This window comes from Saccopteryx leptura, chromosome 10 (assembly GCF_036850995.1).
Source record: "Saccopteryx leptura isolate mSacLep1 chromosome 10, mSacLep1_pri_phased_curated, whole genome shotgun sequence".
Classification (NCBI taxonomy): Eukaryota; Metazoa; Chordata; class Mammalia; order Chiroptera; family Emballonuridae; genus Saccopteryx; species Saccopteryx leptura.
In genome coordinates this window covers 5783930-5810235 of record NC_089512.1, presented here as the reverse complement: position 1 = coordinate 5810235, position 26306 = coordinate 5783930, and the positions used below count along the sequence as shown (strand labels likewise).

The following is a 26306-nucleotide window of genomic DNA, read 5'->3' as shown; positions in this document are numbered from 1 at the left end:
CAGGGTCAGGACTGGCAGGGTCAGGATGTGGGGTCCCCCAGGGGCGGGCCCGAGTCCAGGCGGTGGGGACACCTCAGAATCAGCTGGCTGGAGACGGAGACGGAGAGGGATGGAGAGACACGGGGGTGTGCTCCCCTCCCCCCGGGGGCCTGTGACTCCTACCTGCCCCTGCTTACCCCACCCACCATCCCCACATCTGCTAAACCCGAATTCTACAACCAAAACCAAACGGACCCCTTCTCCACAACCCTGAAAACCAATTATCAGGGAAAGAGGCGAATCTTGGAGCCAGTGAGGCGCGAATTGCAGACCTCTGCCTATAGGACGGGCCATGTACCATCACCAGAGGCCCCCGCCACCCTCCCTAGGAGCTCTGCGGCCCACACCCTCCACAGGCCCTGCCCATCCCCGGCATGGAGCTCATCTGACGTCTGGGAGAGGTCCCTGCCCCGCAGGGTGATGGGCACTACCCCTGCAGCAGGGCGACTCTGTCTGCTGAGCAGTGGACAGCCCTGGGGAGGGCGGGGCTGGGGTGGGGGCTAGCGCAGAGAGCTGGCGACCACGGGGCGGAGGGTGTCTCCGGGGCTGGGGTGGGGGCTAGCGCAGAGAGCTGGCGACCACGGGGCGGGGGGGTGTCTACGGGGCTGGGGTGGGGGCTAGCGCAGAGAGCTGGCGACCACGGGGGTGGGGGGGGGGTGTCTGCGGGGCTGGGGTGGGGGCCAGCGCAGAGAGCTGGCGACCACGGGGCGGGGGGGGGGGTGTCTGCGGGGCTGGGGTGGGGGCTAGCGCAGAGAGCTGGCGACCACGGGGCGGGGGGGGGTGTCTGCGGGGCTGGGGTGGGGGCTAGCGCAGAGAGCTGGCGACCACGGGGCGGGGGGGGGTCTGCGGGGCTGGGGTGGGGGCTAGCGCAGAGAGCTGGCGACCACGGGGCGGGGGGGGGGTGTCTGCGGGGCTGGGGTGGGGGCCAGCGCAGAGAGCTGGCGACCACGGGGGGGGGTGTCTACGGGGCTGGGGTGGGGGCTCGCTCAGACAGCTGGCGACCATGGGGGCGGGGGGGTGTCTACGGCGCCTGCGAGCAGCAGGACTGTAAAGGCCCCCGTTGACTTTCTAAAACGAGCCACAGCCGTCTGACAGGTGCCAATTACTGCATCTCTGGCTGGGCAGGCCGGGCATGCGCCGTGCACCCCCGCCCACCTCCACAGGCTGGCAGGAGTGGGTCTGCGATGACAGTGTTGGCACACAATGGGGGGGGGGAGGCACGGGCGCAGGTGTGCGAGGGGGGAAGGGAAGCGGGTGGCAGGGAGCAAAGGGAAGAAGGGAAAAGGCCGGCAGGACAGAGGCAGAGGCAGGGGGGCTCCGTGGCCCGGGAGGAAGGTGTGTCAGCAGCTGAGCCGTGCACGCGCTCCCTCACGGCCCCAGCAGATCCCCGTGGCCACACCGGGCACCAGGCACGGCTCCTTTCCTCTACGCCGTGCATGTCAGTGACAGCGAGCCCCGCCACTCACTGGGGTCCTGGGCACGTCAGTGACAGCGAGCCCTGCCACTCACTGGGGTCCTGGGCATGTCAGTGACAGCGAGCCCTGCCACTCACTGGGGTCCTGGGCATGTCAGTGACAGCGAGCCCCGCCACTCACTGGGGTCCTGGGCATGTCAGTGACAGCGAGCCCCGCCACTCACTGGGGTCCTGGGCACACCCCGGCTCCTGTCTGGGGAAGGGGTGACCGTGCCTCCCCAGCCCGGGAGCATTCCTGCACAGAGGGGACAGGGGTTCCGAAGGGCCCACAGCACACCCGTTTCATCTCTTCAAGGGTGGATCTTGGACGACACAACCGAAGCCACGTGCAGCCCTCCCGGTGTGCCGCCCCTCCGCCTCGCCTCTGCACACCCCAGGAGGACCCCCAGAGCTCCCGGGTGCCCGGTGCCGGGAGAGAGAAAGCGAGGTCGGCGGCCGCCTCGCCGAGGCCTGAGCAGAGCAGGGAGCCGCCGCCTCTCAGGCGTGAACCACTCACGTTCCGTGAGCGGGGAAGGGGGGAGGGAGGCTTGCGAGAAGAAAGCCCCCGAAATGTCAGCAGCAGATGAAGGGCGCTGGCAAATTTAATCTCCCAACTTTCCCAACTAATGTGACATTTGGATTCCATTCTGATAAGCTATCAGCTGGCGAACTTTTTCCTTCCTTCTCTTTCCCCCACCCCCACCTTCTGGCTGGTAATTTAAAAGTAAATGGTCTAGAAAGATCTCTAACTGTACCTCTGGCAAAGATTAAAAAACAAAACAACACAACAGGCAGAGGAGTCGACGGGAAATGTGTTGTGCTGAATTTATACCAGGGCCACTCTGGGCCGGGCTTGTGGGCTGCCCGACCCCCACCTACCCTTCCGGGCTGGATCTCCCTCCCTGGACCGCCCCTCGCCGCCTCCCCGCAGATGTCCAAGGGGATGGGGGCGGGGAACCGGTGCTTAGAGACAGGGGCTGGGGGTCCTGGATAAACTGGGGGCTGCTGGACTCAGCGAGTTCAGGGTGTCCTGGCAGGGGGCTGGGCTCCTCCCCGGCCAAGGAGTGCCTCAGTGCCACCCCCCACCACGCCCAGAGGCTTTGTACGGTGGGCACGGCAGTCTCCCAGTTTATATTTAATGCACTGATTGCTAAAATTACAGCCCGCTGCCGAGGGGGGTAAGGAGTTAGATTCAGGGTCTAATTAAAGGTTCGCTCTTCATTTGAATTTCAGATTCCAGCTTTAATTTTAGCAACTTCTCTGGGAGCCAGGGAGGCTTAGCCAAGGGGGAGGCACACCTGCCTTAGCCCACCCTCCACCCCATCTCAGGCCCCTTGCCTATCCTCCTACAGCTCGCCCAGGCCAGCCTGGCACCACAGAGCCTCTGCAGGGCTCCCTTCCTGTCTGCCCACCTCCTGGGGGCACTGGGGACCTCCTGCTCCCTGGAGGACGCCCCCTCAGGCCTGTAGGCCTGGGAGGGGAAGTCCGGATTTTGTGCTTCCTGCTTTAGCCAGCACAGGTGGGAGCCTGGAGACTGAGCTGTTGTGACACCTGTTTTCAGAGGAGATAGTTGGGTTCAACTGCTTTGAGAGAACTCAAAGGCAGACAGATGGACTTGGGCCTTGACAGGCTGACCAAACACCGCCTACTCCATGGGCCCTGCCCCACACTCTCTGTCTCCTCCGCAGGCCCCTCCCACCCACCTGAAGAACAGGCGCAGGACCTGGGCGGCCTCGGCGGCTGGGAAGCGACTGACTGAGCTCAGGGCCAGGCACTGATCACTTGTGGGGCGCTCGGCACACTGAGCTGCTGTCCCTCTCACCACAGGGCAGGGTTCCTGCACGGACCTGAGACACACCTGGATGGCCCTGAGCCCTGTCTCAGCCCTGCCTGCCACCTCCAGGGAGCCGCAGGAGCCTGCCACTGCAGCTGAGCTCATAGCACTCACCTCCCCTCAGTTCTGTGTGTATGTGTGACAGAGACAGAGAGAGGGACAGATAGGCAGGAAGGGACAGAGATGAGAAGCATCAGTTCTTCGTTGCGGCACCTTAGTTGTTCATAGATTCCTTTCTCATACATGCCTTGACCGGGGGGCTCCAGCCAAGCCAGAGACCCCTTGCTCAAGCCAGCGACCTTGGGCCACATGACCTTGGGGTCATGTCTATGATCTCACCCTCAAGCTAGTGACCCTGCACTCAAGCTGGTGAGCCCTCACTCAAGCCGGATGAGCCCTCACTCAAGCCAGATGAGCCTGTGCTCAAGCCAGCAACCTTGGGGTCTCGAACCTGGGCCATCTGCGTCCCAGTCTGACACTCTACCCATTACGCCACCGCCTGGTCAGGCTCAGCTTCCCTCAGTTCTGGCACCTGGCCTGACCCATGGGGGGACCCCTAGTGCCGGGGTCTTCACACTGGGCAGTGACCCATGCCACCCACTGTCACCAGACACAGCCCTGGAGGGGTTTGGGCCCCTGGGGGTTGTCTGTGGAAGGTGTCGGGTGGGGGTCTGTGTCACCACAACCCTGCACACTCGAGCTCAGAATCCCAGAGTGCCGAGTGCCAGCCCTCATTTTCCAGCCGAGGCCGCTAGCCCAGAGAGGGTGTGTGGCCCTGGCAGCTGTCCCTCCCCTCAGCAGAGGTGGGGGCACTTACCAGCTCAGCGTCAGCCTTGGCATCATAGTACACGATGTCTTCCTCCTGGGTGGGGAGACAGGCCTCAGCATTCACTGCTCGGGGGCTCCTGAGGTGCAGCCAAGACCCCCAGCCCCAAGGCCTGGAAGGGCCCCCTCAGGCTCCTCCATCCAGGGAGGCAGAACGAGTCAGGCTGGGAAGACCCTTCCCTCAGGAGACTGGGGACGGTCCCCAGGGCGCCTGGCTGACTCCAGGACCAGGGGCTCTGCCCTGCTGCCCCGCTGGGAGACAGGGTCGGGGTGGCCCAGGGGGCAGTGGCTCCGGCCGAGGCACAACCAGGAGGCGCGAGGAAGGCGGGAAGACAGCCTAGTCCGGGCTGCCGCGAAATGACAACTCGACACCGCATCTTCCAATTTCTTCTATTAAAAAGCCTGCTTATTATGGGCATGTACTTATTAATTATCTGTGATTTGTTGTGAAGTGCAAGGAGGTCCACACAACAGGCGAGGGAGAAAACAAAGCCCGGCCCAGCGCCCGCCCTCAGCTGCCTGAGCTCGCCCCGCCCGCCCGGAGCCTGGGGTCTTGGCCATCTGCACGTCATAATCACCGGCCACCCGGGAGAACCGTAACACAAACGAGCTAATTTCATGTTTAATGATCTTTAATCAGAACCGAGCATGGCTGAGAGAGGCCGCCAGAAGGTGAATCTGGTGCCATCCCACTCGGGAGGGGCCCCCCACCCCTTCCCCGATGGGCACCAGGGCCAGGACACAGGACAGGGACACAATCCGGGTCACTCTCCCCAAGTGCTCCTCTGGCCTGTTTTGTACAGGAAAACCTGCAGCTCGGCCCGGGCAGTCCCTCTGTTGTCTGAAAACGGAGCTGATGACCAGCACTTACTCTGTGGTGGCAGCCCCGTCCCTGGGCCTGGCGGGGGGGCCCCATCTGCTGTGTGACCTCAGGGCTGCACTGTTCCCTTTCTGAGCTCAGGCTCCTTACGATTTGGGGAGGGGCCTGGCCTTGGTGACTGCCCAGGTGCTGGGTCTGAGCCCATGATTTGAGGAGGTCAAATGGGGGCTGCTGTGGGGAACAGTCGTGGGGTGTGTCCCACAACGGTCTGGGGGGTGCAGGCTGCTGGCTGAACCTGCAGGCGCAGTGCAAGCCTTCTGGAACATTTGACTACACGCCTGGCAACTTCGTGGGCAAGATCACAACCTTTTGGCCCTGGCCGGTTGGCTCAGCGGTTGAGCATCAGCCTGGCGTGCGGGGGACCCGGGTTCGATTCCCGGCCAGGGCACATAGGAGAAGCGCCCATTTGCTTCTCCACCCCCCCCCCTCCTTCCTCTCTGTCTCTCTCTTCCCCTCCCGCAGCCAAGGCTCCATTGGAGCAGGGATGGCCCGGGCGCTGGGGATGGCTCCTTGGCCTCTGCCCCAGGCACTAGAGTGGCTCTGGTCGCGGCAGAGCGACGCCCCGGAGGGGCAGAGCATCGCCCCCTGGTGGGCAGAGCGTAGCCCCTGGTGGGCGTGCCGGGTGGATCCCGGTCGGGCGCATGCGGGAGTCTGTCTGACTGTCTCTCCCCGTTTCCAGCTTCAGAAAAATACAAAAAAACAAAACAAAAAAAACACAAAAAAACAAACAAAAAAAAAGATCACAACCTTTTGACGAATGTAAGACCGGGTCACTTGATAGTTCAGTCAGCTGAGGCCTCTGCTCTGCCTAGTGTTTCGCACACATTGAATTACGGTTTCTGCCAACAGCCCTGTGACCCGGCCACACAGATCAGGACAGGACAGCAGAGAGGCCGCTCATTCGAACTGCCTTCCTGACGCATCTTTAACTCCTCCCACATCTGCCCACCCACCCAGCAGTTCAGGAAGACTGGGACCCAGGCGGGCCTGGGAGCGGGGGCGGGCCGAGGCCCAAGCTCGAGGGTGCCCAACCTTTCCCGCGCCTGGCTCCGACCAAAGCGCATAATGAAAGCTGACATTACATCAAACACAATAAGGAGTTTCAGTTGATGAAGATCATTCCTGAACACACAAACCCATTAAACCGAGGGGAAAAAAATATCAATTCAACACACTCGCTGGCGAAAAGAAAATGTGATTTGTTATCTAAAAGGGGGTTATAAACACGGAGCTGACGCGCCTTCCCGCGGCAGCGAGAAGGGGCTGTGTGGCGGGAGGACTGCAGATTAGCGCGGGGGCTTCGCCCTCCACCTTTGCAGGTGAACCTTCTGCAAGGACAGGAAAGGGCACGGCTGGGGGTCGGCCCTTCTCAGGCCTCCTCCAGGATTGCTGGGCTCCCTCACAGGTCAGGGCAGATCCTGCCTGCCCCTGTGCCCCTGGGACCTCCCCACCCCCCACCCCGGGCATTTACTCAGCCACCCCTCCAGCTGCTCCAACGGCCCCCTCTCTCCCTTTGTCTTGGTTCATGGTTTCAGCAGAGGATCAGATGCTGGTGGCATCAGAGACATGGGGGGCGGGGGATGTGTCCCACAGGAATCCAGCCCCCTGCAGACCGTGGGTGAGAGGCTCAGGAGTCTGCATGCTGTCCTTGTCCCCAGGGTCTGGGGTGCATGTGGGCAGGACTCTCCTTCCCACCGCTCCCACCGGGGAGGGCCAGCCCATGCCCTTCCTTGTTCGAGGACGGTGGTGGGCAAGGTCACACATGTGCAAATACACGGCAAACACAGCTGTGGATGCTGTGCTGGATGTGACTGTGGCTGGTGGCGTGCCAAGATGGGGCCATCAGGGTCGGGTGGGAAGGACCCTGGGAGCCCTCCGTGTCTGCTCTGGCCTGCGCAACGCCCAGTGTCCACCATTAGCGCCTGCCTCTGGGTTAGACAAGGAGGCGGCACCACCCGGCGACAATACACAGGGGCCTTGGCGAAAGGTCCTGGGCTTGACCTTGACCTGAATATGTGAGCTCTGGGATCTGGAGCGGCGAGTGCAGACCCAAGTGCCCCATGAGGACTCCCGGGCGTCATGCCTCTCCCACGGATGCGGGTGGGGGCGCCTGTTACGTCCTGCGGCCCCGGTGAAGGTTTCGCTTGGGGTCGGGGCCCCCACCTATCTAATCGGGGAGATGCCGCCTCCTCTGAGGCGCTTAGAGGACAGGGAGCTGGGCCTCCCTAGGCGGAAGGGCCAGACCAACCCATGGGGGGCCATCCCCGTTATGTTTGTAACTTCACAGACCTGAGGGGGGGACCTGAATGTGTCAGAAAGCCCCTGGCTGGGATGAAACAGGTGTCCTTGAGGTCTGGGGTCCACACTGCTCACACCCTCCTCTGTTACCTGGTATACAGGGGCCACTGCTAATTGGGCAGGGGTAGGGGAGTCACCCTATGAATTTATATATGTCCCCCAGTGTGGATTTCTGCACCTAGATGACATGTGAGGGGTGGGGCTCGGGGGCCCATATGGCCCTTGTATAGATGACACATATATTCTCCTTAGCTGAAGCTGAGCCCAGGAGAGGGCGTGAGGGGAGCTGGCCGGTGGGCGAGGGTGTGAGCATGGGGTGGGCCTGGGGAAGAGCAGTTCGGTGCCGTGGGAGGCGGACGCCATGGCTGGGCCGTGCCCGACTGCCACGGACGGGCCCACCAGGCCTCTGTGCAGGGCCAGGCCCATTACCCGGCTACATCAGGGAGGACGGCTCAGCCTTCCTGCCCTGGCTCACTGCCAGCTCAACTCAGCCAAGAGGACTGTTTTCTGAGAGAGCCGTCTGTCACCGACTTGGCAGAGAGACGGGCAGCCAGCCTGATGGTGGGGGCAGACCTCGGGCCAGGGAGGCCACCTGTCCTGTCCAGCCGGCTCCTCTAACATGGCCCAGCCTTCAGAGCCTTATCTTTAGGTTCCCAGGCAGAACTACCTCTCCATCTGAGTCCCAGGGCAGGGCTGGTCTCCCCCATCAGACTCCCTGGGGTGGGAGTGCTTCCTCCATCTGACTCCCAGGGCAGGGCTGCGTCTCCCCCATCAGACTCCCTGGGGTGGGAGTGCTTCCTCCATCTGACTCCCAGGGCAGGGCTGCGTCTCCCCCATCAGACTCCCTGGGATGGGAGTGCTTCCTCCATCAGACTCCCTGGGGTGGGAGTGCTTCCTCCATCAGACTCCCTGGGGTGGGAGTGCTTCCTCCATCAGACTCCCAGGGCAGGGCTGGTCTCCCCCATCAGACTCCCTGGGATGGGAGTGCTTCCTCCATCAGACTCCCTGGGGTGGGAATGCTTCCTCCATCAGACTCCCAGGGCAGGGCTACGTCTCCCCCATCAGACTCCCTGGGGTGGGAGTGCTTCCTCCATCAGACTCCCAGGGCAGGGCTGCGTCTCCCCCATCAGACTCCCTGGGGTGGGAGTGCTTCCTCCATCAGACTCCCTGGGGTGGGAGTGCTTCCTCCATCAGACTCCCTGGGGTGGGAGTGCTTCCTCCATCTGACTCCCTGGGGTGGGAGTGCTTCCTCCATCAGACTCCCTGGGGTGGGAGTGCTTCCTCCACCAGACTCCCAGGGCAGGGCTGTGTCTCCCCCATCAGACTCCCTGGGGTGGGAGTGCTTCCTCCATCAGACTCCCAGGGCAGGGCTGCGTCTCCCCCATCAGACTCCCTGGGGTGGGAGTGCTTCCTCCATCAGACTCCCAGGGCAGGGCTGTGTCTCCTACAGATCCTGGTGTTGGTATTGAGGCTCTGGTGTCAATGGCCTCACCTGCCTCCCCCACCCACGCCCGGCTCTGTTTCTTTCTGGTGACGTTTCAATGGCAGATAACACTGACACAGTGAGTTGCTGGCTCTGGGTAGAGTGTCCGATATTTGGGCCATCTTCATCTACCCTCAGTGTTAACGGGCACCGGTGTACCTGCTGTCTGTCTGCAGGGCTGTGGCAGGTGCTGCTGCCTGCTAACAAGGGCCACGGTTTCTCCAGTGTCCAGGGGCTGTGACTCCAGGTTCCCTGCCCCTGCCGCGGCGAGGAGTGTGGGACTGTGACCTGAGACCAGGGAGGGGAGCAGGAGGCCTTCACATCCAGACATCTCCTCCTCCTTCTGCTCTCCCCCACCGCTGACCCGGACTCTAGGAACCCTCAGTCCCCAGGCTGGTGTTGACAGAGTGTGTGTGTGTGTGGATGTGGGTACACCAGTGTCTGTTTCCCAGAGGTCAACAGGCAGACCTACTGTGTGCTGTTGACACGGGAAGGCCACACCCTCATGATCGTGCAGTAGGTTCCAGTCTGATCCCCACGGGCCAGGCCTCTCCTCAGTGCCCAGAACTGCCAGGTGCCACCCTCCCCTCTCAGAGGCATGAAGACCGATTCCCAGCTGCTCCTGGTTGCTCTGCCCACAGGGCACCCAGCTGGCACATGGACAGGTGATGGGCAGCACTAGGTCAGACTCACTGCTCCTGGCCTGCATGAGCTGTGAGGGGCAGACAGCCAAGCCCCCGGGCCACTGGCCTGGGGCAGCCCACACTGGGCCCCGTCTGAGAGGAGGAGGGAGAGGGGCTACCCTCTGAAGGAGGAGGCACAAGCATTCCTGGAGGAAGGCCCACTTCTGTAAGGGCCCGAGTTTGACACTGGGCTTGTGGCACAGGCCGGTGCCCTCCCGAGTGCTATGGAGGAACATGGTTCCTTATCTGCCACTTCCTGAAGGTCATTGGGAAGGACATGGTTTCAAGGGCGGGTGGTGTGTCTGCAAGGGACAGAAACACTCTCCTTTCCCTAGCCTCCAGTCCTGTGGCAGCCTGGGCCAGGTCTCCCTGGCGGCCCAGGCAGGGCTGGTAGTGTGTCAGCGAATGTCTGCCATTAGCTCTAATTAATGCCTTTCAGCCTAACAGTTGGGAAGGGGCGACTGCAGCGCCACCCTGCCCCAGAGACTGGTGGGACAGACAGGCACACTGGTGGACTGGAGGTAGGATGCGGTGAGCAGCGGGCAAAGTGTGCCCAGGGCCCTGTGTTCACACCCATGGCGGGTGGGGGCACATCTCAGGTCCAGCTGGGGGGAGAGGACCAGCCAGAGCCTACTCTTGCCTCATCTCGAGCCAGGAGCCCAGGGCCCATGAGCGAGTGTGGCCAGAGATGCACCCACACCATCGCTGACTTGGCATCTATATGGCTTGACGTGTGTGAAGGACCCACCCTTCCACACGCTGCGTCTGAGCTGACAAGCAGCAACACCACAAGCCAGTCCTTTGCCAGGTGGGGACATGGAAGCCTGAGAGGATGACCGCCTTACTGGGATGCACAGGGACTGTGACCCAGTGTGTGGGGAGCGGGTCCTCAGGCGTCACCTGTCCCGGCGCCCTCCGGGTGCCCTGCAGACCTTGGCCTGCCTTCCTCACAGGCCCCCTGGGTGTCCACTCTGGCCTGGGGTAAGCTGTTCCTGCCTCAGGGAGTAGCTGAGACCCAGGGGTCAGGGGCCTGGCAGGATGACCCTTGGAAATTTGGGGTGTTCTGCGGAGTCAGGAAGAGAACACAGGTTTGGGGACCATTTTCTGAGAGAGAGAGACAGAAAGCCAGGCCGAGGACGGGTCCTTTCATTTTCTCTTCCCTGATCGCTTCACTCTGCACACCTGTGCCGGGCAGGGAGGCGAGGAAGCAGGTATGTCGGGGGCAAAGGAAGGGCTGGGGCAGGGGCTGAGGGTGCCAAGCGCCCAGAGGCGGGGCTGGGGGGCTGGGGGGCTGGGACCAGCCTCCCTGGGAAGGGGCGAGGAGCTGGGCCCTCAGGAGAACAGAGGCACTCAGGTGGAGAGGTCAGGAACGGGCCCAGAGCGAGGCTTTCGGTGTGGCTGGGGCCTTTCGGAGGAGGGGTAGGGGGAGTGAGGCTGGTAAGAGAGGCAGGGACAACAGGATTCCAGGGCCGTGAGCTCAGGCTCAGGGTCCGCCTGGCCAGGGCAGGGTTATTTGTGGGCGGGGTGGGGTTGTTGTGGGCGGGGCCGGGTTCTGAGTGGCAGGTGAGTGCAAGTAGCTGCTGCCTGCATATTTCTGACCAAGGAAGGAGAGGGCGCCAGTGATGGCTAATGGCAGTGGAAAAGGGTGGTCCAGGGAGTCATTAGCTCATTTACGTGCTGACTGTAAAATACCATTTGTCACCCTTACCCCTGAGGGTAGCACCCAGCACCCACCAAGCAGCAAAGGAAGAATGCCATGTTGTCGGCAAGGTGGGTTGGGGCTCCGGGCGGCCTGGGGGGCGGTGGGGATGAGGTGGAGGCACAGGTTTAGAGGGCCTGGATCATAGGTGTGAACCCCCTGTCACCTGATACCCTGGCCACGAGTCTATGCCACCTCAGGCCACCTCAGGCAGGTCAAAGCACTGGTGCAGGGCAATGGTTCCACCTGCCTCCCAGAAGGACCAGGCCCGGGGCAGACGTGAGTTAAGGGTCTGCGCCACTCCCACCTCCTTACGGGTCCCAAGGGGCAGCTCCCGGTGCCTCGTCCAGAGCTTAGCAGCGAGACCCCCAGGAGGCATGGCCCAGAAGCCCGAGCAGCTGTGGAAGGACACATGAGCCATGCCCGCTGGTCTGGCCCCCGAGGGTTCCCTCATCCTAGGCACTGGGGGTTCCCCGAGTCTGGGAGGAACCCCGCCTCAGTCTCCTGGCCTGCTGTGACCCTGGCTGGACAGAAAGGGTGCAGGTGCATCGAGCCCCAGCCACACGGCTACCTGAATTTATGAGGGCCACTTGCATCTGAGGCCGGGGTCAGTGAGGCTTCCCTTCCCGCCCCCACATTCTGGGCCCTTCCACCCTCACAGAGAGTCCCGCTAGCAGCTTCTCACCCTCCCCCCCCCCCCCCAGCCCCGAGCCTGAGCTCCGGCTGGGCTCCACCGGTGGAAGGGGACTTTGGTGGCTTTGGTGGCCTGGCCCCCGGTCCCAGCCCGAGGACCTCCGGGAAGACAGGCTGCTGCTCAGGGAAGTCCTGGGAAGGGGTCAGGGGCCCCTTCTCCCAGCGTCTCTCCCAGGCCAGTGTGTTCAAGTCAGAGAAGTCTGGGAGTCAAGAGGCTTCTTTGCCCCGGGGGCTGTTCCAGGGCTCTGGGCACCTCCCTAACCACCAGGGTGACCCCCAGTTTGAGGAGCATCACCTTGGAGCAGCCTGTCTGCTCACAGGGGTAGAATCACAGGTTCATGTCTACACCCGTGTCCCAGTGCCAAGGGGTTCCTGCTCCACTCTGCAGGGCCCTCGGTGCCCCTCCGGCGGGCCTGGGCAGCCTCCCCCCCGTTCACACCCAGCCTGGCTGCTCACAGGGGTAGAATCACAGGTTCATGTCTACACCCGTGTCCCAGTGCCAAGGGGTTCCTGCTCCACTCTGCAGGGCCCTCGGTGCCCCTCCGGCGGGCCTGGGCAGCCTCCCCCCGTTCACACCCAGCCTGGCTGGTGGGCAGGCGCCAGGGGCTGGGGAGGGCACTGCAGTTCTTACCTTGATGTTGTCCTGCCAGCGATGGGCTTTCTGGAAGTTCTCTGCAGCATCGGCCAGCCTCTGGGGACAGAGCACAGGGAGGTCAGAGGCTGAGGAAGGCCCTGCCCAGCCGAGGCTGAACTGGCGAAAGCGGCCGAGGGCCCTGCTGACGCACCTTGGCCCCAGTTTGTTCAGGGCCCATCGCCTCCCCTCTGTCCACCCAGGCCCACGGCCACGGTCCCTGTCCTGGCTTCCTGAGCACCTTCCCAGCAGGGGTCTCCAGGCCTTCTGTCCACACGAGGCTGGGCCGTCATTTGGGGCTGGTTCCTGCCGCCTCCTCCATTGAGGCCCATGGGCCTGTGAGCACAGCTATGTCCGCCCATCCCACGCCTTGTCACCCGGCATGCTTGGCACCACACTGTGGTGACGTGTGGAGATATGGCAGCCCCCACCCTGCCCTCTCACAGTCTAGAGACAGAAACAGACATATAACCAGGTAGAACAGCCAGCGCAGGAATAGCTGAGGTGTCCAGCATTGTGGAAACTTGGGATGTCAGGGAAGGCTTCCTGGAGGAAGTACTCAGACCCTGAGGTTCTTATTTTGCACTTCCACGCACCCTGTCCCTCTATGAAGTCTTAGCACCCCTAAAGATGGCCCCCGGGGGCCTCCCATAGAGCTGAATGAACTGAAGTCCTGTTAATGATGACCAGCACTACGAACCAGTCACCAACTTTATGACAAGCCCTCCCCCAGGCCAGTGACATATCATATGTACCAGTCACTGTTCACAGCGTGCCTGACACGCCCTCTTCAGGTGAGGGTAGCCAGGTATGGAGATGGTGAGCAGGCTGCCCAAGGTCACGGGGTGAGTCTGGGTTGAGCTGGGGCCCTGAGCCTGGTCCTCATCACTACGTTTGCCCCGCCCAGCCCATGACCAAGGTCAGAAGGGACACTCCATGGAACCCACAATGCCTAGTGAGGGACAAAGCAGCTCTTGCAGGGAGAGGGGCTCTGGTCCCCGATCCTGACCCCATTCCATTCCACGGGTGGAACAGTCACATCCCGCCTCCTGGCATGTGGGCCCTGGAGGGGGGACTCTCAGAAAGCCTGGCAGCTGCCTCGCAGGGGGAAACGGGAGTCAGGACATGGGGGCAGCTCTTCCTCCCTCCCAGAGTGGAGCAGTGCGGGGCAGGTGGAGTCAGGACATGGGGGCAGCTCTTCCTCCCTCCCAGAGTGGAGCAGTGCGGGGCAGGTGGAGTCAGGACATGGGGGCAGCTCTTCCTCCCTCCCAGAGTGGAGCAGTGCGGGGCAGGTGGGAGTCAGGACATGGGGGCAGCTCTTCCTCCCTCCCAGAGTGGAGCAGTGCGGGGCAGGTGGGAGTCAGGACATGGGGGCAGCTCTTCCTCCCTCCCAGAGCGGAACAATGCGGGGCAGGTGGAGTCAGGACATGGGGGCAGCTCTTCCTCCCTCCCAGAGTGGAGCAGTGCGGGGCAGGTGGAGTCAGGACATGGGGGCAGCTCTTCCTCCCTCCCAGAGTGGAGCAGTGCGGGGCAGGTGGAGTCAGGACATGGGGGCAGCTCCTCCTCCCTCCCAGAGTGAAGCAGTGCAGGGCAGGTGGAGTCAGGACATGGGGGCAGCTCTTCCTCCCTCCCAGAGTGGAGCAGTGCGGGGCAGGTGGGACTTCTCGCAGGGGGAAACGGGAGTCAGGACATGGGGGCAGCTCTTCCTCCCTCCCAGAGTGGAGCAGTGCGGGGCAGGTGGAGTCAGGACATGGGGGCAGCTCTTCCTCCCTCCCAGAGTGGAGCAGTGCGGGGCAGGTGGGACTCCTCGCAGAGGTGCAGCCACCATTCTCTGAGGCTATCCAGAGCCACGTCCCTCCTGCTGGGAGGGCTATGAGGCCAGGGGTCCCGAGGGCCAGGCAGGAAAGTCCCTCTTGAAGTCAAACCCCCTCACTTCACAATATGGAGCCCTTCCTGGCCTCCGCTTCCCTCTCCTGCTACCCCCCACACCCAGTCTTGTTTGCAGGTTCGGTCCTCTGCCCATCTGCTACTGCAGTGCCTGCTTGGGTGGGCCCCACGAGGCCCCACCCCCCTTATCTGGCTTCAGGGACCATAGGCCTCTCTGTTCCCAGAGACCTCCTCTGTTCTGCCTCCAGTTCTGGCCTGTCCTGAGCTCCTGGACACCCTCCTGGGGTGACGCTCGTGCCCACCGGTGCTCACACCATCCCTGTGTGGCACGAGACCCCTGGAAGCCGCTGTCTCCTACATCCCCCCCCATCACTCAAACCACCTGCCGACAGCCCAGTCCAGGCCCCGTCCTCCCTCAGGCTCCCTTGCCCTTCCTCAACTACTCTCATGGTAGCTGAAGCCTTTGAAACGTGGCCCTGATCATGGGACTGCCACCTGCCCCTAAATCAGCAGCAGCTCCCTAGGCTCTGCATGTCATATAAAAGGCAAAGTTTTCTTGAGCCCCCTCCAAGGGTCCACGTGCCCCCACCTCCTGCCCCTCCCTTCCATCCTGGGGCCTCCTTTCTGCCTAACCCTCCTCCACCCCCCCAGGATGGGTGGGGCCCCTCAGTTACAGCCTGTAGTGCCCTTCTGTGTGACCTGTCTGGTTAACAACAGTTGTCACGACCTTAACTGAGCACCTATTATGCAAGCTCAGTGCCGGCCTGGCCCAGGGATGGAGGCCTCGCTGCCTGGCGCTCCCTGCCCTTGGCTGCTAGGCCGGAGGGTCCCCGGTCAGAGCTGAGCCCCCTGCCTGGCGCTCCCTGCCCTTGGCTGCTAGGCCAAGGGGGCTGAGGGGCTGCCGCCTCTCGGTCCTGGGTCCTGGCTGAGGGGAGGAGAAGCCCCAGGAGCAGCCCCTGAGGCAGCAGGGAGCCCAGGGCGGATGCTGCATGCCCCCTTCCTCAGCCTCTGGGGCTCAGCTCTGACCGGGGACCCTCCGGCCCAGGACCGAGAGGCGGCAGCCCCTCAGCCTCCTTGGACTAGCAGCCAAGGGCAGGGAGCGCCAGGCAGGGGGCTCAGCTCTGACCGGGGACCCTCCGGCCCAGGACCGAGAGGCGGCAGCCAAGGGCAGGGAGCGCCAGGCAGGGGGCTCAGCTCTGACCGGGGACCCTCCGGCCCAGGACCGAGAGGCGGCAGCCCCTCAGCCCCCTTGGCCTAGCAGCCAAGGGCAGGGAGCGCCAGGCAGGGGGCTCAGCTCTGACCGGGGACCCTCCGGCCTAGCAGCCAAGGGCAGGGAGCGCCAGGCAGCGAGGCCTCCAGCCCTCAGCCTCCTTGAATTCTCGGAGTCTGGCGAGCTCAAGGGCCCGGGTCAGCCTGCTGACTGGCGAAGAACGGAGTCGCAATAGCCACAGTGAAAGGATTACTTTTAATCCTCAGTAACGATCAAGCCATTATTATTTTTTCGGTGTTACAGATCAATCAGTCCATCCCTGGGCGCTGAACGTGTGGGAACTGCTAAACACACAGGCCCGGCGGAGCGGGAGGAGGGGCCCGGCAGCTGAATGGCGGAGGAGCGGGCGGGCTGCGGCGGCCTGTGTCTGGTCGGGCGCCACGATGATAGATAGGGTGGGAGGGCCGCCAGCACCCACGGGCACACCTGAGGGGCCCCGAGTCGGGGTTGGTGCCTGGGCTCTGGGCCCTTGCAGCCCCGGCCTGGGTTCACATCCTGCCTTCCTTACGCAAGTGGCTTTTCCTGCCCTCACTTTCCTGGGTGTCAATTGGAGATAGCAACTGTACCCACTCAGAGAGTGGGTCGGTTCTCGGCACCCCCTCGTTTCAATCCCCAGAATCTGCCCACAGGGAACGGTCCCGCGAGGTTCCTCTCACTGGCTCCAAGGGCCAAGGCTCTTGCCCACCTCTGGGCCTGCTCTGTCTGTCACCCACTCTTTCTGCCTGGGACGGGCTCCCCGCCGTCTCGGCCCTCTCGGCCTGGTCACCTCCTCTGGCAGCTTCCTTTGGCCCTTGCCCAGTCCGCGGGCTCCGCTCCGCTCCCCTCGGCAGGCGCTCAGAGCCGTGGGTCCTACCTGTACCGAGCTCACAGTAGTCAGGGTGCACGCCCCTCCCCACCCCAAGGTTCACCCCCCCCCCCCAGCTCTCCTCCCGCCTCTCCTGGGTCCTCCTCACGGCCTGGGGGCAGGCGGGACAGGTAAGGAGATGGAGGCCCAGAGGTGAGGGGACAACCTACCAAGACTCCCAGCAGGGCAGGGGCAGAGGTGGGGCCACAGTCGGTCCCACGTCCAGGCTCCTGCCTGTCTGGGGAGATGTGCTCTCTACCCAGTCCTGACGCTGAGCATTTCTGCTCCTGGAACCGGCTCCCTGCCCGGGCTCTGCGCTCGGGCCACCTGCAGTCTCTGGCGTTCCTGCCACAGGCCCTACCTTCAGCTCCCTCCCGGACTCCTCCAGCCTGGCCACGCCCTCACCCTTGAGGTGTCGGCTTAGCCGTCATTCTCCTCCTGACCACCCCCTGAGCCCTGCCAGGGCCCCTTTGTCATCATGGCACTCAGAGGACCCTCAACCTTGTCTGCTTTCTCTTGAGCTCTGAGCTTGGTGGGGGCTGCATCTGGCAGCTGTCGAGTTTACAAGTAACCTGGTCCCTGGCACGTAGTAGGTGCACAATAAACGTTTGCTAAATCAAGGTCAGAGTGGCTCTGAGGGACCCCAGGTGTGTGGTTTAACCTCTCTGAGCCCCTTTTCCTCATTTCCTGGAGGCCTCGGCTGCCTCGGAGGGTGGTGCTGCTGTGGCGTTGCTGCTGGTGGCTTGCCTGGCCTGTGGTGTCCCTGTCCCGATCAAGGCATTGCAGGGACCCTGTCCCGATCAAGGCATTGCAGGGAACTATGGTGGGACTGTTCATCAGGGCTGCTGCCTGGCCTGTGGTGTCCCTGTCCCGATCAAGGCATTGCAGGGACCCTGTCCCGATCAAGGCATTGCAGGGAACTATGGTGGGACTGCTCATCAGGGCTGCTCACGGCCAAGTCCATCACAGTCACAGCGGTCATTTCAGAGGCAATTATCCGAGATTCACTTAACAATCAATTTGCCTCAACTCCGGAAGCTGTTCTTACAGAAGAAGGCAAGAAAGAGGACTGGTGGGGCGCTGGCTGGGGACAGAGCTCCCCTGGGGAGCAGACCCCTCCCCGGATACCTTCAAATGTCCATAAGTTTAATGTGGCTCAATTGCCATGGAGCTGAGATAGATGATGATCTGTGATCAGGAACCTGGGCCAAAGCTTGTGCCCCTCAGAGACCAACACCTGAAGGGCGGGGCCCCAGGGCATGCTGGGAGGGGCGCAGCTTGGGTGTGGGGGCAGCTGGAGCCCTCAGGCTTCTCCTCGTTTCTGAGGGTCCCACCTCCCCCCCAGAGTTGGCCCAGCCCAAAAGAAACGGGAGCAACTACCTATCAAATAGGATTTGTTTCTGTGCAACCCAGAGGGAAGAGGAGGTTTTATTTTTTTGTCTCAGTTTTAGCTAACCCCTCTTGCAAGAGGGTATAAAAGGTTTAGGATAAAAGATCCTAAACACATGGGGCACAGGACACAGCACCCAGCAGTTGCCCCAAGAACACTGTGGGATGGTTCCAAGGAAGGTCATGATGACCAGATGACACCAGACACTGTCCCCGTCACCTACCCTGGGCTGGCCAGGGTTTCATCGACGGGCACAGTCAATCCAATGACAGGTGGAAGACTGTGCCTCTTTCTGGCCCTCCTCTCCCCACCCCACTCCTAGCCAGACCCGTGAGAAGTGGGTTCTTGTAGTCCCCCTCCTGTCACAGGTGAGGGGCCACCGCCCCAGGCCCCTGGTGAGGAAGTGGTAGAGGCTGCATCAAACGCAGGTTTACCTGCCTGCTGGACAGCAAACGCCCCAGGGCAGAACCCCCTGGCCAGGTGGGGCCTGGCTGCTTGGGGTCATCTGCCCCTCCCCTGCCCCAGGAGAGGAGATCAGATGCTGCTTTGAGCCCAACTCCCCCTTGGTGTCACTGGGTCTAGACCCTGGGAGGCGGTAGGCACCAGGGCGCCCAGCAGTCCCTGCCTCACCCCAGAGCGCCACCCTTGCTACCCTGCTTCCCTCCCTGCCCGCGGGCCCTGTATTAGCTCTGTACTGTGCACTGATAGATACTAAATACAGATTTCCAATTTCCAGAGCTGTTATGGTCTAATGAGTAAATAATATACATATTTAAGACTGTCTAAAAACATACCTGCATAATTAAAATATCTGCATAATAATGAAGCAAAATGCAGCTTAGCAAAGAGGGAGCTGGAGCCCCAGGGCTGACAACAGGGGCAGCCCTGCGGGTGAGCGGGGGTCCTGGCCTGCTGTTTCCCCTTCCTGCTTCCCTGGCCTGAGCAGGCATCTGTCCCTCTGTCGACCGCCTGCTCCAAGCAGGTCCCACCTCAGTCAGGGATCAGGAGGATCCCAGGCCGGGCCTGTCTGCACAACTTGTAGCCTGTGGGCGGGGCCTGGGCACATGCCTGCTCCCTGAGTGACGGCCTCCCTGACTGCTACCACCCGTGGCATAGGATGTGCTCAGAACTCTCTGGGGACAGCCTCACTCACCACTCCACTGCCTTCTGAGGGCAGGTCCTGTCCTGATCTCCCATCTTGCTGGGTTCTGAGGGGTACAGAGAGGGGCCCCAGCATGGGTAGAGTGGGCTGACCAGGACTCATGACTTGTGCGTGGCAGGTGATGGAGATGCTGGTGCCTTTGCCTTCCTCCCAAGTGCACCACTTACCCCAGTGCCCCCTGGGTAGGACTGGCACCCGGTCTTGCCCTCCTGCCCTGCGAGGTCCCTTCGTTCACCACTTCCTGTACCCATCCACACTGGACACATTCGGCTCCTGTCCCAGGACACATCAAAGCTACCTTTCTGTATTACACTTGATCTTAGCCAAAAGGCCGAGAAGCGATTACTACCTTTCTGTATTAACCATGCTTCCAGCTTACAGAGAAAACCACCACCGGAACAATGGAGAACAAACTCAGGCCCAGACCGCACTCCCAGCAGCCAAGCCCGCAGGGAACCAGCCGGCTCTCCTGGCTGGGGAGGCCGCACACGGGCTGGCACGGCTGATGTCGGTGACAGGCTCCCTGACCTTTTCCCTCACCAACTGCATGAGCCCTCCACAACCTGATAAAATCATTAGTAAAGTGGATTTTTTTCTTTGAAAAAGAAAAAAAAAGGTCAGAATACATGTAACAAAGAATAACTCATTTGTGGTGTGGTCGCACGGGGGGGGGGGGGGGGCGCCTCTCCCTCGGGCCTGGGCTTGCCGGCTCCCTGTGGGTACCTCTCCGTCCTATCTGCCAGGGACAGCCTGGCTTTTAATTTCCCGAGACAAGTGTGAACTGAGGGGTGGCTTGTGATGAAGAAGGAGATGGGCGAGGAACCTGGTGTCCCAGGGGCTTGAATGTCAGACCAGACAGGACTTCCCAGAACACCCGGCCGAGGAGGTGGTGTTCTGCCTGGCTCCGCCCCCCTGGTCACGAGGAGGTGGTGTTCTGCCTGGCCCCGCCCCCCTGGTCACTCTCCCCTCTCACTGCTATGTTACCCAAAAGCGGACATTTGAACATCAGGAGTAGAAAGGCCTTGGGCTCTGGGGCCCCCTCCCAGGAAGGAGCGGAGAGGTGGCACTCAGGCGATGACAAATCCCACTGCTTCCCTGCATTAATTTCCAATGGGAACCACGGCCGATTCAGAGAGTGGGTCCGACGTGTCACGGGACAGGAACCCCGTGTTGTGTGAATAAGGCAGGGGGAGAGGAGGAGGTCCTCCGTGGCTGAGCAGAGCATGCGCGGAGGACAGCACGCCTGTGCAGAGCAGACGTCAGGAACCGGGACAGCAGACCACCCTCGGGAGAGTTCACCGCTGCCATCGGGCTGCTTTGGGACGGGACAGTCTTGTGCTGGGGGCAGCGGGACAGTCTCCTTTTGGGACCTGGCCTGCTTGGTCACTGCTGCTGCTCCTGAGTCTCCCGCTGGGCACCTGTGAAAGGTTCCCCACGAGAAATAAGACAATAAACCACACAGCAAGAGGCCCACAGTTGGGCTGTGGCCCTGACGCCCAGCCACAGGGAGACACTTTGTCTCTGAGGAGTCTGAACTGAAGGTGGGGTCAGGTGGACTCCAAGGCTGCGGAGGCTCCTTCCAAAGTACTGCCCTGCCCAGGACAGACCCTCAGGGGACTCACATGGCTGAGACCCCACCAACCTCGCTGGTACTCCCTCAGCCCCAGGGTGGAACCTGCCCATCTCCTCGGGTTCATCAGTCCCTGGTGAACCAGGTGAGTTTCTCATAAATCTGCCAATTTTGGCAACTTTCCTCCCTCTGAATGATGACCAAGTATAATTCATTAAAGTTCTTTTCATCCTTTTAAAAAATATGCAGATAGCATCCAGGTGAGGGTCCCAGGCCCAAGGCCGTTGGCCAGTCTCTGGGTAGAGCAGGGCGACACGTCCTCCATCTGAACGGACCACAGAACACATCGCTGCCTTCGGTCACATTCTAGAGACACAGCAGGTGTGTGTGTGAGAGACAATGCCCTTGCACAGAGGCTGGAGGCCCGAGCTCCTATGGGCTGGTGACTGGCCCAGAACACAATTTGGGAAGCAGTGCTCAATCTCTCTGGACCTCAGTTTCTCATCTGTATAATCGGGACCCCAATGTCACCCCGATTCTCCCAGGGCTGTGGGGATGGGAACGGGGAACAAGGTTCTGGACAGAGAGCCGGATATGGACTCCGGAAATGAGATGCAGCCCCAGGTCCTGGGTTGTCCCTCCCCTCAGCCTCACCCCAGGGACCTCCTGACTGCTCCCCCACCCCTTGGTTTCTCTCTCCAGCCTCTGACCTTGGCTTGACCTGGCCCCCTCTGCTGCTCATATCAATGGACTGTCCCTCTCCTCAGCACCGCCTCTGTCCACTGCCCCCAGCACCCTGGCCGGGCCTCCCACTCAGCGCTGCCCCAGGCAGGGACCAAGGACCCAGTGGGGTATTGTATTCAACCAACCACGCCCAAGCTGGGCCATCACTTTTCCAAGGTCACCCCTTGGAAGTTGTTCCTCTATAAAAGGCTCCTACCCCCATGGTCCCCTTTTCTCTTCTAGCTCAGACCTCTCCAGAGCCCTCCACCCCCACCCCAACCCAACTTCAGACCCTCTGCCCTGGGCCCCACCCCCTCAGGCCTCCCACAGAGGCCCCTGTGCCCCCACCCCGGGCTCCTTTGTAGCCCTGACCACCCCTCCCTTTCCCGCTTGTCATCCTTCCCTGGGGCGCTGTGTGGCCTGGCCCTGCCCACCTGGTCTCTCCCACCACACTGAGCTTGAACTGTATGCTCCTAAGTGCTCATGTTCCCACCCTTGTCTGTGCTGTGCCCTAAGCCCACTGCCCTGCCCTTCCTCAGCCCGTAGGAATATGAGCTCATCCACCTCCTCCAGGAAGCCTGCTGCCCCTGCTAGACTGGGTCTCCAGAATCCCTTGTGCTGCCCCCGTTGCTGTTGTTTCTGGCTCCTTTCCAGATGTAGTCTCTTGAGGGTAGGGACTTGATTCATGGATTTGGGCAGCCCCAGTGCTGGGCACAAGCTTTTACCATGCTCAATGGGGCAGGAGAGGATTAGGAGGTGCCTTTAGGGACCAGCTGGCTTGGAGGCCCCAGGTTTCCCTAGGGTGGAGACGACAGAGACCAGATCAGAAGCAGCACGGATAGCAGAGTACAGAGGTCCAAGGTGGTGCGGAGGTAAAGGGTGAGGCTACGTATGGACCCCCCTGGGTGTGCCCTGCCGCGAGTCCGAGGGCTTGTCTTAGGGGTCTGAACTGGAGACATCTGCTCTCAGGGACCCCAGCCCCCACTCTGGGCCCATGAAAATGTCATCTGCCGGTCCCATCCGACTGCTGCCGAGTCAGGGCTAAAATGCTCTGGAAGGAAAGGCCACGGGGCCCTGTTGGAGCGAGAGGTGAAGGTGTGGACAGGGGCCCTCATCTGGCCAGAACGGCCAGGAGTTGGGCCCCTGGGGAGTGGGCACGCCCCGCGTTGGCCCCCGCCCAATGCATGTCTCCTGACATGCTCCAACGCCTTCCTCCAGGGAGCCTTCTCAGATGCCTGTAAGCCCCCACGGCTCAGGGGCAGGATGGGAGGGTGGCAGCTCCAGTGGGAAGGGGTTGATGCGCCTTCCTTCTTTCCTGTCAATGGATGTGTATCGAGTACCTACTGTGTGCCCGCCTGTACTAGGCGTTAGTAGGCCAGTGAGCGGCACAGACATGGCCCTGTTCTCGTGTGGTGGACTGTCAGTGAGTTCTTTTTTTTTTTTTTTTTTTTTTTTTTACAGAGACAGAGAGAGAGTCAGAGAGAGGGATAGATAGGGACAGACAGGAACAGAGAGAGATGAGAAGCATCAATCATCAGTTTTTCCTTGTGGCACTTTAGTTGTTCATTGATTGTTTTCTCATATGTGCCTTGACCGCGGGCTTTCAACAGACCAAGTAACCCCTTGCTTGAGCCAGCGACCTTGGGTCCAAGCTGGTGGGTTTGCTCAAACCAGATGAGCCTGCGCTCAAGCTGGCAACCTCGGGGATCTCGAACCTGGATCCTCCGCGTCCCAGTCCTACACTCTATCCACTGCGCCACCGCCTGGTCAGGCTGTCAGTGAGTTCTTTACACCCCACCTGGTGTGCCCTGAGCACAGAAGCTGACAGAGCCTCTGCAGGAAGAGCTGCCTGGGGAGAAACTTCCCTCGGGGGGACACTTTACCGTGAGGGGCCGTGAAGTGTCCCTCCACCTGGAGGCTGAGCCGGAGCACCCCCACCCACTACAGCCGAGGAGCCCGAGCCTCCTCCAGCCACCACACTCCCTTCCCATGACGTTATTTTTATATTTTTTTCCTAAAACACAGCCTGAACAGGTCCTTCTCGACTCTATTAACATTAGGAATCTAATCAGTAATCAGGCAGCTCATAATTTTCTGATTAGCTCTGATTAGGCCCAACCTCGGGGGGAGCGCAAGGGGGACATCGGGATGTGGCCCAGCTCGGGGAGGAGGACAGAGGGAGAGAGCCCCTGGCCTCGCCGTCATCTGTCCTAGGGGGTACGTGGGTTCTTTCCTTGGCTGCACTTGGTAACAGGGGATGCACGTTCAGGGAGCAACGTGAGCAGGGAAGGAGCCCAGACCTTCTCTCAGCAGGGAACTCAAGGCTGGTTGGGCCCGCGCTTTCAGCACCATGGACAGCAACAGGCGAGCCGGCCAATCCGCACTGTGGTTTGGGCATCCACCTGGGTTCTGCGTTGCCTAGGCCCCGTCTGGGTCCCACCCCAGGAATGATTCCAGGGGTAGCCTTGGGTGGCAGAACAGGCCTGCTCAGAGGATGCAATGTGTGACCTTGACATGGAGAACTGGCCCTGGCCACTCTTAGTGCACCAGAGGCAGGGCCTGGCTCGACGACCATCACCTTCCACACAAAAACAATGAGACTGGCGCCCACTGTACAGTGTGGGAACCAAGACCTAGAGGGTCTACCCAGGTGATGGTGCCAGTTAGGGGCAGAGTCTGGGCCTGTACTAAGGCATCCCAGGCCAAGGCCAGGCCTCCCTTCTGCCCGACACCTGTTTGTCGCCTTTGCATGTCACACGCCTAGACGGAACCATAGTACTGGTCAACCAGATCTCCTGGATCTGCCACGCATGGATCCCTAAACCCTAGCTCATCCACAGCCTTGCTGGCTGAAGTCCTCGACCCCAACCCATCCACAGGCCTTTCCCACAGGCTGAGGCCACATCCTGGCACCGAGACTGGGTCAGGGTCAAAGTGGCCATGCCCTTGCCCCTGGTGTGGACCACAGGTCAGCACCCCTTGTTGAAAGCAACCGTCCAGGTGACCTCTGATGAAATGCACAAGCTCGCTGGAGCAGACGTGCACAGCTAATGCCATGCAAATTGGCACGGAGGCAATCAGCCTGACTCTAAAAGCTGCCCCACCGGCCGCAGGCTGGCTCATTGTCTTCTGTCAATTTGCATCTCATTACCCAGAAGGCTGTGCTCACTGGAGGTTAAAAGAAAAAAAAGAATCAAGCAAGCTCCACTGTATCCTGCCTTCCGCTAGGGCACAGCCCATGTGTGGGACAGGCCTGCCTGGTGGACTGTCCCCTGAGCTAAACTGCACAGGGAAGCCTGCCACCCTTGTGACCTCCTCCAATGCTACCATCACCAAGACCTCCACCACCATGAGAATGTTACTCCTCTCACCACCATCACCGACCCCCCTCTGGTCACTATCAACATTCCCACCATGGCCACCAATGCTCCCTATCAACACTGTTAACGTTACTCCACCACCACCACCATCCTCACTACGGCCAACATGACCCTTGTCACCTCAGCACCACTCTAACATCATTCCCGCCATCACTGCCGACGTTATTCTGGTCAACACTGCCGCCACCATCACCGCCAGCTCCGTTATCAACACTGCCTCCACCCAACCCACCACCTCACTGCTCTACCCTTCTCCCCACGGTGACACCTCGGCTAAGCCGCCCACGTCTCCTTACGGTCACTGCCGTCCCTGTCGGCCCCATCACCTCCGTGTCCCTGAGGAAAGGCCGATGAACAGGCAGAGACTGCTTACTCTTCCCTTTTCTCTGTCCAGCAACCTCCAGCATCATCAGAAAGCTGGGGAGCTTATAAACGAATGATCTAGAGTGACCAAAGACCACGTCCATTGACCGCCCAAATCTGGCCTGGACACTGACTGTGCTTATGCAGGGTATCTCAGGAAGGAAGCCCTCCGGGTCAGCAGGGGGCAGCGGCGCTCACCCACTCTGGCAGAGCCCCTGGGAGAGCGGGCTTAGTTCACTCCGTTCATTAAGTGGCGACAGAGCCCTATGGGGGACAGCCAGGAGCTGTCAGTGTGACATGCGTGACTAACGCTCGCCTCTCTCTGAACCTCTCAAATGAGGCTTCTAATCGTCCTGACCTCACGAGGCCGTGTAGGGGTGAAGGCAGACAATGAGAGGAGAGTACTGAGCACCAGGAGAGGGTTTCTAGGAAAAGGGAACAGCAGACCCAACTCGCAGGACAAGGCCAGCCGGAGGGGAAAGGGCGGGGCTGCCCCAGGTGGGCGGGGCTGGACCAAGTGGGCTTCCCTGTGGGAGAGGGGCGGTCCCGGTCAGGGCAGGGCAGGGCAGCTGAGGCCGAAGCCACCTGCCTTCTCTGCTCAGTCCCGGGTGGGGGGGGGGGTTGTGTGGGCAGCACTGCTGGCTGAGCGGCCAAGCCTCTCCAATAGGACGCCGGGCTTCGCACCTTGCTTCCCACACACGTCCCCTCAGAGCCCCGTGAAGCCCAGTCGTCATTCTCATCTCAATGACAAGGACAGAGAGGCTGAGAGAGGAAGCAGATCTAAGAGAAAGGAGGGGTCTCCGCAGAGGTCCCTCAGCGTGGGGATCGGAGCCAAACCTTCCGCTCTGGCTGTCACTCTGCTGGGTGTGGCTGCCCGGGGGCTTCACCCCATCACTGTCCACCAGCTTCGGTGGCAGCAGCACGGGCCCCACTGGGGACACAAAGCCAGGTAGGCACTGGCTGGCCCGGGGGCAAAGCTGGGGACCGGGGCTGAGGCGATAGGGAGACAAAGGCCTGAAGGTGGGGAGTGAAGTGGGCACAGCCGGGCTGCCAGGTGGAGACGCCCGGGGTAGAAGCTGCTCTGAACACAGGCCGCGTCCCGCTGCTGCAATCAGCCTCGACACTTGGTTATTACGAGGAGTAAAGGCGGCCGGCGGGACAGCTGGAGCCTTGGCGACAACACTGAAGGCGTTTGTCAA

The 26306-nt window shown here is 61.4% G+C and overlaps 1 protein-coding gene across 5 annotated transcripts in view; it reads right to left on the bottom strand.

Annotated features, from left to right (window-relative positions):
* Positions 1-26306, bottom strand: part of CACNA2D2 (calcium voltage-gated channel auxiliary subunit alpha2delta 2) — a 136082-nt gene that overhangs the window by 20380 nt on the left and 89396 nt on the right. For all 5 annotated transcript variants that reach the window (XM_066351224.1, XM_066351225.1, XM_066351226.1 and 2 more), the window contains exons 4-5: positions 12519-12578; positions 4144-4188 (exon numbers count right to left, since the gene is read on the bottom strand). In XM_066351224.1, coding sequence (XP_066207321.1) covers positions 4144-4188; positions 12519-12578 — 105 coding nt within the window. The remainder of the gene's footprint in view (positions 1-4143; positions 4189-12518; positions 12579-26306) is intronic.